Genomic DNA, 16,945 nt, shown 5'->3' on the forward strand with positions numbered 1-16,945 from the left:
TGATTCGCACCCTCACCAGAAGGTTGCTCTAGTTAGAGGAAATTGCCACATAGCAATTCAACAGACTTGAAGTTCATTAGCCAGGTAGCAGCCAAGTAAATAAGCAAATGAAGATATATGTAAGTTATTATTACCTTTGCTCCACAGACAATGAAAATGACCTTTGTTGAAAGGCTGGTTCAGAATCAGAAGGCAAAACTTCAGGTTTCCTGTAAGATAAATGTTGACTCTTATTAGCAAGAATATTGATTTTTTTTGCTTTTTTTTCTTTTCTTTTGCCACATTTAATTTTAGTCCAGCTACCTCAGAGCAACTCCACTCATTTCATTGCTTCTCAGGTTTCATCGTTTTCAGATACAGAAGCAGCCAGAACTTAATTAGGCACCTTTTACTTGGTAGGGCTTTGCTAAAAAACTTTTCATTTATAAGAGACTGTTATCCACTGAAGGCCACCCTCAACAGGACCCCTCATCTATACAGCTCTCTCATTTAATCTCCTGCTTGTTGGTGCCAGCTGAATGCAGCATTTACTGATATTAGCTTTGCCATGGCCTCTGTTAACAGGGGAGGCTGTGGCTATCTCAGAATGAACTTGTCTCTAATCTAGGTTCAACAGTCCACTATCCCAGGGGATGCAGAACTCTTACTGACATCAGTGGCTTCTGTCCCTGTGTTATCTCGAAGCTTCAGTCACAGTACAGCCACTGCAGTAGTTGCTTTACAAACGCGGAACAAAAAGTCATATCCAAGGAGCTCAAAATCAAAGTTAGTCGAAGCAAATGTGTTCTTTAGCCTGTGTTATCGAGGTGATGCCACAGACTCACTGGATTTCACTGGAACTCACTGGATTTCCCAGCAAGCTGAACTGCTCCACTAGTCTGAATGGGCTGCTAAAGCACCCTGTCCTAGCAATATGTCCACTGTGAGGGATGAAAATAAATCTACAAATATAGGAGCCTTAAAATAAAAGGATTTAAGATACCGCACAATTTGGCTTCAAAGAGTAAATACATCCCCTGTCTTATTACAGTTGCTTGTACTGGGATTTGCATTACTTCACTTCTTAATTATCTTGGCTATCATATAGGAATATCAGTTTCCCCTGGAGCTTGATATCCTTAGGCAATCAGGTTAATGAAGTATTATTTGGTCATATGAAACTACTGTAATTGAAATAGACAGCCTCTGTAACTAGAAAGCCTTTCAGGCTTTTGAGTGGATCCAGTACAGCAGGAGGTAGAAAGGCTACAGGTGAAGCTGTGGCTGAAGCCATACAACATTACCAGGGAAAATACAGGTATTGAAACTCCTGAAGATGCGGGAATGTTTTGGGGTGAGAGTGGAAAGAGGACAATAGTTAAAATCATGAATGGCAGCCTGAATAGAGGATTAGGAGAACAGAGCACCCCTGTTCCGTATCTCGCCTTTCAATCACCTTGGGCTTTTCCGCTGACCTCCGTTCCTTATCTGTATATGCACATATCTTATATGCCTCCATTCCCTTATCTGTAAAACAGAAGTGATAGTATTGTCCCCCAGTAGTGTAGAGATACGGTACCGAAGACCTAGATAATTTTTACTCCTGTAAAAAGTCTGCAAGTTTACCATAGATACCTTCTGTGTGGTCCTTTTAAATACCTTCCCTCAAGTCATACACTTGCATCTTTGATGATATGGTCCACATTTCTATTTAATTCATGTACATATAGGGGAGTAAATTTACTTTGAAAAGATTGGAGGGGTCAGAGGACCAAGTAAACAAAGGAGAGTAAGAAAACCTTCTTTTTTGCTTAGTCTGAACAGTGTTGCCTTGCCCTTGAAGAGAAAGGTAAAAAACAATACATTCAAACTAAGTGCCAATTTCCAGCTGCCTCACAAAATGGGACCTCAGCAGCAGATCTCCTAATGATGGTTAAGTGAGAAAGGCTGCCAACTCCTTATATTAAACATAATCATCTAGTGGTGCCCTCCACTGAAAAGAGCCAGTGAACATTGCAGGTTCTTACAGTGATATGATAATACAAATAGACATGGATGCTATAAACGTGTTCCTGCTGTGAATCACAGAAGGCATTTCTCTGTCTGTTTTAAACCCTTAAGCCATATCAGCATATGGAAATGCATAAGATTTTAGCTTTTGTTGCTCATTAGGAGGACTCTTGCTATACATTAAGATATGTTTTTGAAGTCGGAGCCCTAGATGTAGGTGTCCGCAGTGAGACTTCAGAGGCTGATTTTCAGAGGCGACACTTCCAAGAGCCCAATGAAGCCCGTAAGGGCTGCTTCTTATTATTTGCTCAATGGTTGCAAAGAAGCAAAGAAGTAGATGCCTCCAGAGCATACAATTAGGAGAATTACTTTTTCTTTTTCAGCAAAGTCATGGGTTGCAGTGGGGGAGAAATGTAAACTTTTTTCTTGTGCTTTTAGAAAAGGAAACATTCCAGTCATTTCAAACCTCTGCAATTAATGCATGATAGAATGCTATGGGTAATGCTACCAAAATGAACCTAAATGTCAGTATTTTAATGGTGCTCACTGAGTTAATATAAAGCTACATAAAGGGCTCAGTCCTTGGTAGATGTAAAACAGTAATAAAATTGGGCTGCAATAATTTACAACCATTGCCCTAGAAGCTATTAATAAGTTGGGACTTCTGATGGCAAAGACCACGTCAGTGGACAGAATATGCAGCATCCATCACTCTGAGAAAACCTGATGAGAGCTCACTTTGCCACTGCTCTCAGCACTCTAGTGGCTATTCATTTGAAAACAAATTTACTTCAAGGCCGTTTATCTTTAAAACCCTTAACAAATTAGGAAGCATCTATCTCCTGGACTGTCTGCCCATCCATTTTTCACATAGATAATTAGCACCCTGACCCAACCATTAGCAAAATTGTGCTCTGTTTGGACTAATGGGAAAGAGAATTCTATAAGCAAGATTTCAGCAGCAAAAATATCTTGTCCCCAGATATGGATATCTACACTGAAGAAGCTTTTGCTGCCTTTTCTTTTTCTTCCATTTTTAGTATAAATTTCTTTCATTATGTACTTTTCTTGCAGCTTTTGCCGACTGAGCAAATTCAGCCATCTGCAGCACAAGCAGAAAAGAATAAATTCCTCCACACAAAACCTCCAGTGTATTCTTGGTGTTTACATCAACACAGAGGATGAATGCAGCCAAGCACCACAATGTAAGTCCTCTCGTAGTGTCTGACCTGTGGAACTGGCCAGACGGTAATGACAAATTTTTACAGGACAGGACAGAAGGATGGCTGTAGGAAATTTCTACATGTATTCAGGGAACCAAATTTGTTCATCTCCATTCTTACCCACTTCTTGTCCTATTTACTGTTTGCAGTCTGACATGCATAACTCCTAGATGTACATATTAACAGGTGCATTAACAACTACATCAACGGCCAGCTATATGCAAAAATTGTGGTTAAGAAAAAAAAAACATTCATCCATATTTTTGAGCAGACTTGGAAAACTCACAGTCTTTGGAAAAAGATGGAGCTTTTTAATCCCGCACAAACAGAGAGAACTACTTCCTTACTTTCTGCGGTTGCAAATCAACCAACATTTCCTTTGTGTCCCATGGGGACCGTCATTGAACAATCCCTTCCTTTCTGAAAACTGTTATTTCCCTTCTGCTTTCCAACTTCTCTTTAGCCACGTTCTTTGACTAAGCTTTGCTTAGAAAGGATTTTAATCAAAGGTGGAGTGAGCTTCTCTGTCAGCCTATGTAATGCCTTTATACCCCGTTTTAACTCAGAATAATTCTAGGATGGCTTAGAGCACACATTTTCTGTTCTAAAAGCCATCGTGGCTTCTCTGTCATATTATACTTATCTAGCTATTCTATAAATATTTATAATATCATTATGCATTTTTTATTGATTTCCCCTTGTCATATGCCAGTCTTCAAGCTCTATGTCTGCCACAAAGCATATTCAAAAGGCATATATATTTTTAAATACAATCTTTTGTCTGGGAAACAATAACACAATATATGCCCCTTCTTTGTTTCCCTTCAGTGTTCAAATAATATCACTAGAAGCTATTCCACATACTGTGAGGCTTCTGGCTATTGAATTTTCAGAGGGAAAAAGGCTTTCATTACTTCAAACAGAGAAGCCTCTGGGAAAGACCACTGCTGTACTCATTCTTTGTGAAATGATGTAAGCAGTACCACACCACAGGGGGATTTCCTGTGCTCAGATACTGTCATGCCTCAAGGTGCTAGCGAAGTACGACTCCCAAGTCAGAACTTCAGCCACAGAAAGGACCTTCTGCTGAGCAATATTAGTTGTATTTTTGTATTTTACTGCCTGTCTGTAGAGGAGCCATTCCTTTCCTTTCCAATGGTCTGTCAAGAGTCTTCCACTAAGAGAGGCAGGTTTAGCACAGAGGAAGAAGAGGAGGCAGGTAGTATGAGGGATCAGGGATTTTACCACTAGTAAAGTAGTTTGTGAGTTTAAAGTATAAAGTTGAAAGTTGGAAGACAGTTACACATTTTCATAAAATCTCTGCACTTGTAGAAATACATCTAGATATCGAAGATATTAATCAAGATCCTTGCAAAAGATACTGCAGAGATTTGGGCTACAGATATTTCTGATCACATACGTGTGAGCCCAGAAATACAAGCTCCTGAGAGAAAAGCTCAGAATGATCCCTCTGAAAATTCCTTCCTGTATGGACAGTGCACAGACACTCACATTGCTGCTCTCGCACCAGTCAATTTTCCAGGATTAAATAAAAAAAAAAAAAAAAGCAAGTGATTTGGTTTCCAGTACCATCAATCAGTAAGTTCCTGCCCCACAGATCCATTTTTTAAATCAATAGTCACTGCCTTCTTAAGTGTCAGAGCATGTGGGATGGGACATGGAATTTTTTCACAATTCCAAAATATCAACACTGACAAAAGACAGCTGAGGCTGTTCTCCATATGGCAGTTAAAGTTTCTTGTGCTGTAGAAGAATTAACATTGAAATTGTGATTCTACGAGTACCAGAGAAGTTATATTTAGTGGGAGCATCTCATAACAAAACCTAAAAAAGCAGTTCCTGAAAACAGCAAACACAACAAAATAATGCTCACGCAAAACTGCAGTGAAGATAGATAAGGGTATTGCTACAGATAAGCAAAGCACAATTACTGAAGCAACCTGTTGATTTTTTTTTTTTTAATGAGTATGTTAAACTCTTCTATTCAATTGAAATGCAGTCCACCAAATAATCAGAAATAATCAGTTTTTCACTTAAAGATTTTCTTAACATACTGTGTGGATTGAAAGACTTGGCACCTGCATGGTGCTAAAGGTTATTAAGTCAGAGAAAGGTTGGAATGGGTACTTCTTCTATTGGTGAAACAGATTTCACGATCACAGGGCAATTAATAAGTCAGCTTATAAAGGTATTCATTACGACATAAGCAGAAACTAGCATACAATGGAATAAATTTCAGTAGGCAATTTTAGCAAACAAGTGGAAAAAAAGGTTTTAATATGGATATTCCTTAAATTAGAAACATAACTATTTAAAGAATACTACTCTACTGAAGTAACCCACATTCTTCTTTTTATGTAGGAAAAATCACTGATTACAACCAAAGTATTCTGGTTTTACATCCGTGAGAGAGAAAGGACCTTAGAATGGTATCTTCTGATGTCTCCAACGGCAGAAACTGATGGTAGAATTGAATACACCAAAAGGAAAAGTATTCTAACTGCCCACTGCAACCTCAGAAATCTTCTTAGTAAAACATTGTTCATTCTATTGCGTTAGTCTTAGAGCCACAATTAGCTGTTTCTTTAACATTGAAAAATGCTCAAAGTCATCAGCATATTTACTGTGGTCATAGTGGGCTACATAATCCAAAGACTGAAGCAGAGTTTCCACTAAATGAATGACAATGTGCTGCCTATTTTTTTTTTTGACCTTGCGTTTATGAAAAAGCAAAGAGGTGCTCAGCACATACTCAGATGTTACCTAAATACAGAGAACTGGGAATTTTAGAACTGAGATAAAGGAGTTTGGGGAATCAGCAAGGAATATACATAATTTTCTGCCAAGGAAGCACCCGTCCCCGAGTGTTAATTCCAAAACTGAAACTCTGGGAAGAACTACTTGCTTGTTACTACAAATATTCTTGCTAGTTTATTTAAAGGAACTCTTGCTTTCAGAGTTTTTTTTTTTTTTTTTTTAAATAGGAGCTACCACCCACTTCACAAACATACTCAACTGGAACAACGTCCCCATCAGAAATGAAATAAATGGCTATTAACAAAATAAATAAATAAATAAATAAACTGAGACACTGAGGAGCAAAATCACATGAGAATGAGTTCCTTAGATGCTTGATGCTCTGAAGTCCTTTTTATTTATTTATTTATTTTTAAGCATTAAAAGAACAAAAAACACCAACCCTCTCGTTGCCTACCTAACATACAGGTCCAGTTCCTAATACACAGTTTACTGGCTGATGTGGGAATTGGTATCTAGAGTTCACTTCTGTCTCACAAGACAAGATTCTATCAACTGAGTTTCACTGGCAACTCAACGATTGTACACTATCTACACATATACTATATTAGCAAGTAGCATGGCATACTAAAATCAGTTCTATAGAGCAAAACTGGTGATGCTGAAAGTATGATATTCACACTACATGTTTTGGGAAGGAAAAGAGGGAGGAAGACTACTTCAGGTTTGGTCTAGTCTGGTCCTGTACAATAAATACGCATTAGCAGTAGGAGAGTAAGTTCTGAAGCATGTTTTTAATTTCATCCACAGGGAGATTAGTTTATATATACCAAAACCACTCGGCAATTTAAAGCAAAGCATAGTACACAGGCAAAAGACTTGCTTCAATAGAATATTCTTGATCCAAAATAAAATGCTATTGTAAACATACCAATAGTCACATGGCTTTTGGATTACCAAGGCTTTTTTTTTTTTTTTTATAATGCCTTTATAATACGAAAATGACTAATGCCACAAGATCTGCTTAATTTTAATAAGCATTAGGTGTCTGTAATCTTATTTTCATCAGTATACTTACACTCAACTCTCACTTTTGATTGTTATAATTGACAGCCAACTAGACACTTCTATTTGTGGTTTAGCTGGGGGGAGAGGGAAGTTTATAGGAGGGTTTAACCCAAAAGTTCTTATTATTTGCATTACAAATTCCTTGAAAAACACAATGTCAGAACCTAAGATAACACTTTTAATGTAACCTCTCATAATAAAAACTCACTTCGCACTGAACAACTAATGCACGTTATATAAAAATGGTCCTCATTCTGCTGTTTTGCTGCTTGAACTAAGTTTCCCTCTTACCAATGCTTCTCTTCACCAGAAAAACCACTGCTCACCTGTGACATTGGGGAATCAAAAAAAAGATCATTTCAAACTTATGCATCCCAAATCAACACTCCGAAATATAAATGCTTAACGTAAAAGAAGTTTCACAGCAAATCTTGCTGAACTGCTACATTTAAAATGGAAAAACTTCTTTAAAGTCAGTCAGTAAAATCCAGTCCCTTCGCCTGTGCTCCTGCTAACAAGGTAGTTGTCAGCTTTAACTTGGAGAAACAGTTAAGCTTGGGCTATTGTGTTAATTATAGTTACTACTTACAAAACACCGCGTAGCTGCATTCTACCCTGCTGAATCCCCAGCCTCCAAACAAGCCATTTAATTTTCCTTGTAAGAGTGACAACACCAATAATAAACCAGAACAAATTATGCAAAAGGATCACAGACCTTACAAACGCATTCTAAGACTTACTGAATGAATAAATCAAATATGCATACCCAGCTGTTTTTCGTGCAAATGCAGTGTTACCACTGTCGATGCACTCCATTTTTTTTTTTAAATGTGAATTCTATTGATTTTTAAATATTTCACAGCTCTCCAATGTCAAGGCAAATTCCAGGAAGAAGGGTAGGAAGAAAGGATTTGTGCAAACGGTCCTACTGAAAAGCTAAAACATGGTAGTCTCCAGAGAGCACTCTACAAGAATTTGCATGGATGAATTCAAACCAACTAATTCTTCAGAATAAGTCACAAACACAGCCATACCTGTGGGACAAGCCACCTGTATTATTGATCACTGCTGCTCCTAAAAGAGCACCACACTTTGGAATGAAAACTTGTCAATTAACTCTGATGGCCCTCTGCAGATTGCGAGCACTGCATTTTTCATATGATCAGTTGATGAGAAAGGACACCATTTTCACACAAACTCTCTAGTTACCAGTTACATTTCTGAGTGCTTGGGACTTCTGCTTTTTGTGCATCAAATACCTCAGAATGAGATTATACATGAATTGTATCCTCAGAACAGTGTATTTAAATATATATCATAACAATCACGCTTCTTACTATTATATCCATTAAAACAATGCTTGTGCCAACTCTTGTCTGAAAACAAAACAAAATAATCATTTCAGGGATATAAGGACTTGCAAAGTACATAAACCCTAAGGCGGTCTTGGAGACATACGCTGACATATACACCATTTGCTACTGCAAGGCCTTTGGCTTGGTTTATCACACCCCCTTGGTGCTCATCTCCAGAGATGTTACTGACTATCCGTCCATGATTCTGTGCTTTGTGCAAATAGGTCTGTCGTTTCATCCTTAGCACAAATACATTTAAAATTATCCAAAAACAACATTTTATTTTTAGCTGATATATGATCACCTGATCAGTTATACTCTTCCAGTTCTCCAGACTACCAGTTGGACTCGAATTGCCCAGCAAGAGCCAAAGGAAAGGATTTCTGCTATACAAACAGACAAATAAGGGTCTAGGCTATTAGTCCATTATATTTTACCCTCAGGTAAGGAAAAAATTCCAGCCAATTAAGGCTGAAGACACAACCAGGGAGTAGAATAGCAGGGCAACTTTCTGCAGAAGTGGAAAATTAGACCCCAAGAATCCACAGAATCTGACAGAACCTTTCACATTTCAGATAAACCTTAAGAAAAGAGATAAACCTTGCCACTAAGAAGGCCAATGGGATTCTTGCCTGCATTATGCATATTGGCAGCAGGTCAAGAGAGGTGATCTTTCCCCTCTACTTAGCAGTGGTGGTGCCACAGCTGGAGTAACGTGTCCAGTGGTGTGCACCCCAGTACAAGAGCCAACTGGACATACTGAAAAGAGTCCAACAGAGGGCTACCAAGATAACAAAGGGATTGGAGCACCCCTCCTGTGAGGAAAGGCTGAGAGAGTGGGAACTGTTCAGCCTGAAGAAGAGACTCAGGGGGGATCTTATGAATGACTATAAAAATCTGAAGGGAAGGTGCAAAGACGATGAAGCCAGGCTCTTCTCAACAGTGTGCGCTGCCAGAACAAGAGGCCATGAGCACAAACTAGAACACAAGAGGTTCCATTTAAACATCAGCAAGAACTTCTTTACTGTGCAGACTGAGCACTGGCACAGGTTGCCCAGAGATGTTGTAGAGTCTGCCTCCTTGGGGTTACTAAACACCTGTCTGGACATGGGCCTGGGCAACCTGCTCAAACTGGCCCTGCGTGAGCTGTGGGGGGTTGGACAAGATGGACTCCAGAGGTCCCTTCCAGCCTTAACTAGTCTGTGATTCTGTGAAGAGTGCAGGAATTTTGCTGCAACTGTCTTATATATGTGTGTGTATATATATATGAAAACAGTAATGTTTAGCTTTGTATTTCACAGACATCTTCTGAGATAGTACCTATTTTACCCCCTGTAAGGTTGATAACAGTGGGAAGCTCTTAAAAGACAAGAATTAGACATACAGGCTTGCTATAAAAATATTGATAGTGTTACGGTAAACTTGACTTTCTTGTTTAAAATTTCTAGGCACTGACCATTAGGAGGAATGGAGTTCAAATCTACATCTAAGTGAAAACGCAAACAGATGCAGAGAGAATCTATGAAATTTCCATTTTATCTTCAGGCTGAAAAACAACCATGCATTATTGTAAGACATTACCTTTTAACTTTTTTTCCCCTCAACAAAATATTAATATTTCTTCACTTTACATAAATTTTAGGAACCAGCAACTGCTTCGGTGCCCCCAGAATTACTACTTTTCAGTAAGTTCCAAGCTTATAAGAAAACCCAAGACAGTTGCTCACTTTCTAGCTGATCAATAATCCTGTCAAACTTAATGTCCTCCTTGTGCTTTCGAAACGCAGCATCACATTGTCTGCATACACCATACTTACAATACTTGTTATATGGCATGTTTCTATTTTTACAGATACAGCTCGGCATACAAGCTTCTCAGATGACTTGAGAACTTCAGCCACTATTGTTAGCTCAATGTGCACGCTAAGGGTAAGGTGACCCCAAGGAATAAGAAGGCACAGAAGGCAGATGCTGTTATTCAGTAGTCTCTTTTGGAAAGTTGGTACAAAGCACAATACCCTCAGCAAACACTCAGGACAACTTTGCTGACAGCATACCAACACCTTATCTTACCTATCTAAGGTATATCTTTAGGTATTTTCTATAGGAATAACAAAACTCAATAGATACTAATGATTTACATATTAGAGTGCTGAGCAAAGAGTTAAGATTCACACGAACACATTAAGTGCCTGACATCGTAGCGCTCAAACCCCTGGCTCTGCTGCCACCGAGCACTCCAGTGACACTTCAGTTCTTGGTATTAACATTTTCTAGGCACATAAAGGTTTGATTTCTATCTGCACCAAGATGCACCTGAAGTTTAAGAGGCTGACACAACCGGATACCTTCTTTGATCTCAAAACACCGCTGCTATCCATGTTTCTCTACTGATCTCATTTGAAGGGCACGTTTGAAGTAGCTGTGCTCAGAGCATACCTAATAGATCTGGCTTCACAGCATCAACCATCTATTTTTTTTTAAAACTGGGAATGCGCTGTACCTTTTATCAGCAGGGATTAATAGCTGGAGCAGTCCCTCAGGAGGCGGATGACCCACATTCAGGTCCCTCCTCTGTCAGAGGGAATTGACATCCAAATCCCGCTTCAGTCAGGACAGCTTTTTCATCACCAGACATGATGTTATTCTAAGGGAAGCAGAACCTTCTCTCCCTGCTGCAAAAAGTTAATTATTGGAATTATTTTCATAAAAGAGTTCAACAGGAAGAGCATGTGGAAGCCCAATGCTGCAGTCCACTGACCTGGATACGGTTTGTTCTCCAAAGCTTATTTATCAAAACCTCCCTTTCACACCTTAAATGAATACTCATCATGGTATTACATAGTAAATACTTGAATAAATACTTCATCGTGGCATTAAAAGAACATTATACTTACCACTGTCTCCTTTGTAACATGTGGATTTTCTTTCAGAGAAAAGTATAACCTCTGGTTTGTAAAATATCTTTCAGGTGAGAAGAGTGCTTCTCTGACTATCCTCAGAAGATTCAGCACATGGAGTCATAAAAGAAGGAAACAGCAGCACAGCAAAAGATTTCTAAATCTAACAGAGTATGATTTTAGTTGTCTTTCTTCCCTCTCCACATGGTATTCCCATTGACAAATTGAGATGGATTCCTTCTTAGCACATTTTTTACTATTTGTATACACTAAATTCTCCCTCTGCCTCGTACACACAGTCTAACTATCATACTCAAGATTAGTACACTGTGGCTCAAAGTCCTGTGTGAATTTGCTGAATATTCCCAGGGTTAAACTCCACAATAGTTAAGCTCCAGAATACTGTTGTGGGTTCAGAGAGTAAGATTCCTTTTTCAGAAATGCAGAAATAGGGAAAAAGGCATTATGAAACCCCAGAAAGATTACGTTTCTACTCATTAAGTGAGTAAATACTTAAAAACAAAGTTCCCTTCTGCTTTACAGAAGGCTTCTGTGATTTTTACAAACCACAAGTGAATTCTGGCCAAACTCTATTTTGGTTAAGTTTATGAACTTGTGTTTTCCTATTTCCCTTTAGCCATTTCAATGAAATACAGCATCTCTTACTGTCTTGAATTCATGTGTACTAATCAAGCACTTATTGAAATGCACATACCATTCAACTAGGCATTAAACCAAGGTGGACTCTGGAATCAGTTGTTTTTCTGTATTCAAAAGGTTCACCAAGTTTAAAAGAGTTACGTAAATTAAAAAGTGATTGCCAACCATCAATTATTTACTCCTCAGGAATTACTGGTAAAACTGATGAGAAAACTCCTATCAATTCCCAGGATTTTACCTTGTATGCTTTGATGAAAATCCACACTGAGACAGTACGTTCTGCAACACCTACAGTAGGTTCTTCAACCTGTTCTGACTGGATGACAGCCAGGATATTAGTGCTCATAACCAGAGCCCCTTCTCAGTCTTGCAGTTTTCTCAAAGCAAATTATTCTCTACTTCAAAGGGAGCAGATCTGATGCAAGATCTGGAGTGCCATCCAGAAAATTCACAAGGCAGAAGGTGTTTTTGCAGCGGTCAGAAGTCAGGTGGTCCACCTGAGCCACAGTGGTGATGCTTGGAGGGCGCTCAGACCCCCAGAGGTTCTGGTGAAGAGTGGTGAGGAGCATAAAGTCTTCCATGATTACCCTGAGAGTCCTTCTAACAGATGTAAGAAGTAAAGGCAAGGAATGGAGCAGATTATCTTGAGGGTCATCACGCGGCACTTGCAGGGCAAGCAGGCGATCAGGCGCAGTCAGCATGGGTTTATGAAAGGCAGGTCCTGCTTGACGAACCTGATCTCCTTCTATGACAAAGTGACACGTTTAGTGGATGAGGGAAAGGCTGTGGATGTGGTTTACCTTGACCTCAGTAAGGCTTTTGACACCGTTCCCCACAACATTCTCCTCAAGAAACTGGCTGCTCAGGGCTTGGACTGGCGTACGCTTCGCTGGGTTAGAAACTGGCTGGATAGCCGGGCCCAGAGAGTTGTGGTGAATGGAGTCAAATCTGGTTGGAGGCCGGTCACTAGTGGAGTCCCCCAGGGCTCGGTACTGGGGCCGGTCCTCTTTAATATCTTTATCGATGAACTGGATGAGGGCGTCCAGTGCACCCTCAGTAAGTTTGCAGACGACACCAAGTTAGGTGCATGTGTTGATCTGCTGAAGGGTAGGAAGGCTCTGCAGGAGGATCTGGATAGGCTGGACCGATGGGCTGAGGCCAACTGTATGAAGTTCAACAAGGCCAAGTGCCGGGTCCTGCACCTGGGGCACAACAACCCCAAGCAGCACTACAGGCTGGGAGATGAGTGGTTGGAAAGCTGCCTAGCAGAGAAGGACCTGGGAGTACTGGTTGATAGTCGGCTGAATATGAGCCAGCAGTGTGCTCAGGTGGCCAAGAAGGCTAACAGCATCCTGGCCTGTATAAGAAGCAGTGTGGCCAGCAGGTCTAGGGAAGTGATTGTGCCCCTGTATTCGGCTCTGGTGAGGCCGCACCTCGAGTACTGTGTTCAGTTTTGGGCCCCTTGCTACAGGAAGGACACGGACGTGCTCGAGCAAGTCCAGAGAAGGGCGACCAAGCTGGTGAGGGGTCTGGAGAACAAGTCTTACGAGGAGCAGCTGAGGGAGCTGGGCTTGTTCAGCCTGGAGAAGAGGAGGCTCAGGGGAGACCTTATCGCACTCTAGAGGTACCTTAAAGGAGGCTGTAGAGAGGTGGGGGTGGTCTATTCTCCCACGTGCCTGGTGACAGGATGAGGGGCAATGGGCTAAAGTTGCACCGGGGGGGGGGGGGTTAGGTTGGATATTAGGAAGAACTTCTTTACTGAAAGGGTTGTTAAGCATTGGAATAGGCTGCCCAGGGAAGTGGTTGAGTCACCATCCTTGGAGGTCTTTAAAAGATGTTTAGATTTAGAGCTTAGTGATACGGTTTAGTGGAGGACTTGTTAGTGTTAGGTCAGAGGTTGGACTGGGTGATCTTGGAGGTCTCTTCCAACCTAGGTGATTCTGTGATTCTGTAATATTTTGAAAATTAATTTGCTACCCAATGGGGGCAGCTGAATTCTGCTACCTGTTTTAGGACATTCTACATCCTATAACTTTAAATCTAATGCTTTTTTTTTTTTTTTAACAATACAAACAAAACACATTTAAGACATACTTCTATCTATTTTACAAATAGGTAAACCTACATCTAAAAAAAAATAAACTCAAACTAAAACAGAGATAAGGCAATGAAAATTGTATTATATTATCAGCCATAAGGAATTTTTATGTAACCTGTACTAGGTTCCTTTTCAGATTTTATTCTGTAATACGTTCTTGTGTTGCCTTCTGGCAGAAAAAAAAAAATAAGATCTAAAACCAAAGTTCTATGGACTGAAGAGGTCTGATAAGCTTTTTGGTGGGCTTACTAGAATCAGGAAGTGGCCAACATTTCCATTTTGGAATAAAATTACTTGATGATAAAGAAATAGATGTAGAATGCTGCCAGAATACTGATGATTCTTCCAGAAGTATAAAAAAATTATTTCATGTAGAATATCTAGCACTGTTCAACCTCCATCTAACTTTTAAACAAGATTGGGAAAACCCTTTGCAAGTAAATGGTTTGATGGCATTATTTGGATCACTTTGTAGTCTGGCATTATAGGATACCGTATCATGCGAATTCAGGCTCACAAGAAAGTAGGTCCACCACAGAACTCCTTTAAGTAGATTCCTTACACAAGTAGACTCACCAAATGAGTATGGTAATCTCTTACCATAAGATACCAGTCATCTAAATAACTTCTGGTAGGTTTAGTCACTCCACAGTCTATGCTAACTGCTTTTATTATAAGCAACTTGTGCTTTTTTATAGTCCCTTGTTTTGACATGCTGCAGATCATGTATAATTAAAGATAACTGTTACTTTCTTCCTTCCCCCACAATATGGTAAAGCCTGTAAACAAAGACAAGCTCTGGGACCATTAAGAGAGGCCCTTGTTTGCAAACTGTCTTTCAAACCAGCTCCTTCAATTTCAATACTAAAACTGTCAAGCTTAATTAAGAGTTACAGGGCATAACCATTTCAAAACTGTAAATCCATACAGCAGAAAAGTAACATGACTGCCTTAGTGAACATCTCTTTTTAAATATGCAATATCTCTTTCTGAGACCTAATTTAGGTTCCTTATACACAACTTTATATTGTAAATATCTTTATTGCTTCTCCTGCCGTGAATATAAAGACTGTCATAAAATAATTTCATCCTGACATCTTCTGGTTTATTTGACTATTTAAAGTGGACTTCAATGCTTATTCTAGTGCTTATCCTGTCCAAATTCACCACAGATTTTGTGATCATTCAAAAATTCTGCACAACTGCATTTGCATCCAGCTGCTTTTAATATTTTCTTTCTAAAGTCACATAGATAGTGTGCATGCACATCCATCCACATGTCCCCACAGCCTCAAGCAGAATGTTATTTAGAAAGGAATTATCAAGTGTTCAGCAATTAATTGCTGCCTTTTAAAAAGTGCTTGGACATTCAACACTCTACCACTCAGTCTGAAAGGACCAGAGAGCAATGGCCCACTCCAAAAATAACAAATAAAGCAAAATCCACCAAAATGACACTGCAGCACAGGCTTAGATATAAACCTTAAAGCAATCTTACCTGTTTTAGGGGAGCTACGTATATGCTTCAGTTTTAACTGTGTTTAAGTCTTCCACCAGAACCTCTGTCAAATCAGCGTCCTTGTGAGCATGACAGCCAGTTAACATAGTTTGAATCATATTGGTATTTTCAACAAGAAACTGAAATTTAACAGACAACTGCTTACAGTGCTTTAAAAGCTTGAATCTCACAGTATTTGACAGATTTAAAAATCAATGGAATTTTGCCATTTTTTTTGTGTTAAAAATGTCCCACATACAGTCTTACCACTAACCTCCATTTATTTAAAGCAATTTTCTGGCTTTTACAGCTGAGAAGCTACACTTGAAAACGCAAATCCTAAAGGCTTAAAACCAGAAAGATGATTAAAAGCAGTATGACATTTATTACTATTTCTTAATCTAATGATTTTTGTAATATGATTGCCCAGAGAAACCTTTGGCTTTCTTCATCTGCTCCACAGAAAGCAGATGAAGAAACAGAGTACTGCAATTTATAGAACTGCCAGTCAGCTAATAGCCAGTTTACAGCCACCCCCTTAAAATAAAAGTTACCTTAAAACTGAAAGAGGTTCTAGAGGCCCTAGAGTAAGTACTGTTTTACACATTAAGCAACACTTCGGTCAACTTTTAGAAGAAATTCTAATTGAAAATCCAAAAGCATAACTTATGTAGACTAAACTGTAGAACTGCAAAGCTGTATATGATTTTCAACAGCTGTTTATCAGATCCAGAGAGGTACAGAAAATACAAATTGACCAGAGTTAATACATTTTGAGCTGAGATGCTAAGAAAAGGAGCTGAGTCTCTCAATTCTTCATTACCCTATCCAGACAATGCGTTTAATAATAATGCTTTGAACTTAAATTTCCATTTGTAGATTTGAAATCACTTTACAAAGGTGTATAAGCATTATTATTCTCATTTCACAGTTGGCCTCACTAAGTACAGAGATTTGCAGCAATTTGTATGAGAAGCAGTGTTCTCTAGTGAATAAGTTAAGAGTCTGAAATTATCTCCCTAGGGTTTTCTTCCCAGCTAAGCTGTATACTTCAGTCTACAGTGAAAACCACTGGGCCAGAACCAGACATGGTCCATCTGAAATTGGTGGGTTTCTGTGTGGGAACAGAAGTTCAGGCCAGAAACTCATGACATAGATCTGAATAATTTCTGCCTGTCTTCAACCAAGTCTCTCAAAATTCACTTTTCTGGACTGCTGGGAAAAAGGTCATCACAGTATCCAGACACAAAAATGTGCAAAGAAATGAAATGGCACCTTTTCAGAAGAAAAATAAAATTATAAAATAAATAGCAGTAGACGGTCCCATGTTTGATTAGAACACTTTATTCCCCTCATCAAAATTTTTTTCTCCCTTT

At 39.3% G+C, this 16,945-nt stretch overlaps 1 protein-coding gene across 31 annotated transcripts in view; it reads right to left on the reverse strand.

Moving 5' to 3' along the window:
- Positions 1–16,945, reverse strand: part of TPK1 (thiamin pyrophosphokinase 1) — a 327,683-nt gene that overhangs the window by 266,518 nt on the left and 44,220 nt on the right. For 14 of the 31 annotated variants that reach the window (XM_083822034.1, XM_083822048.1, XM_083822024.1 and 11 more), the window contains one exon: positions 135–209. The exons of 14 other annotated variants lie outside the window; for them this stretch is intronic. In XM_083822034.1, the coding sequence (XP_083678160.1) occupies positions 135–209 (75 nt within the window). Of the gene's footprint in view, positions 1–134; positions 210–1,435; positions 1,507–11,310; positions 11,635–16,945 lie in introns of those variants that run through there. 3 more of the 31 variants (XM_083822020.1, XM_083822022.1, XM_083822042.1) reach the window with 2 other exon arrangements.

This window comes from Anser anser (genome assembly GCF_964211835.1).
Source record: "Anser anser genome assembly, chromosome: 2".
Lineage (NCBI taxonomy): Eukaryota > Metazoa > Chordata > Aves > Anseriformes > Anatidae > Anser > Anser anser.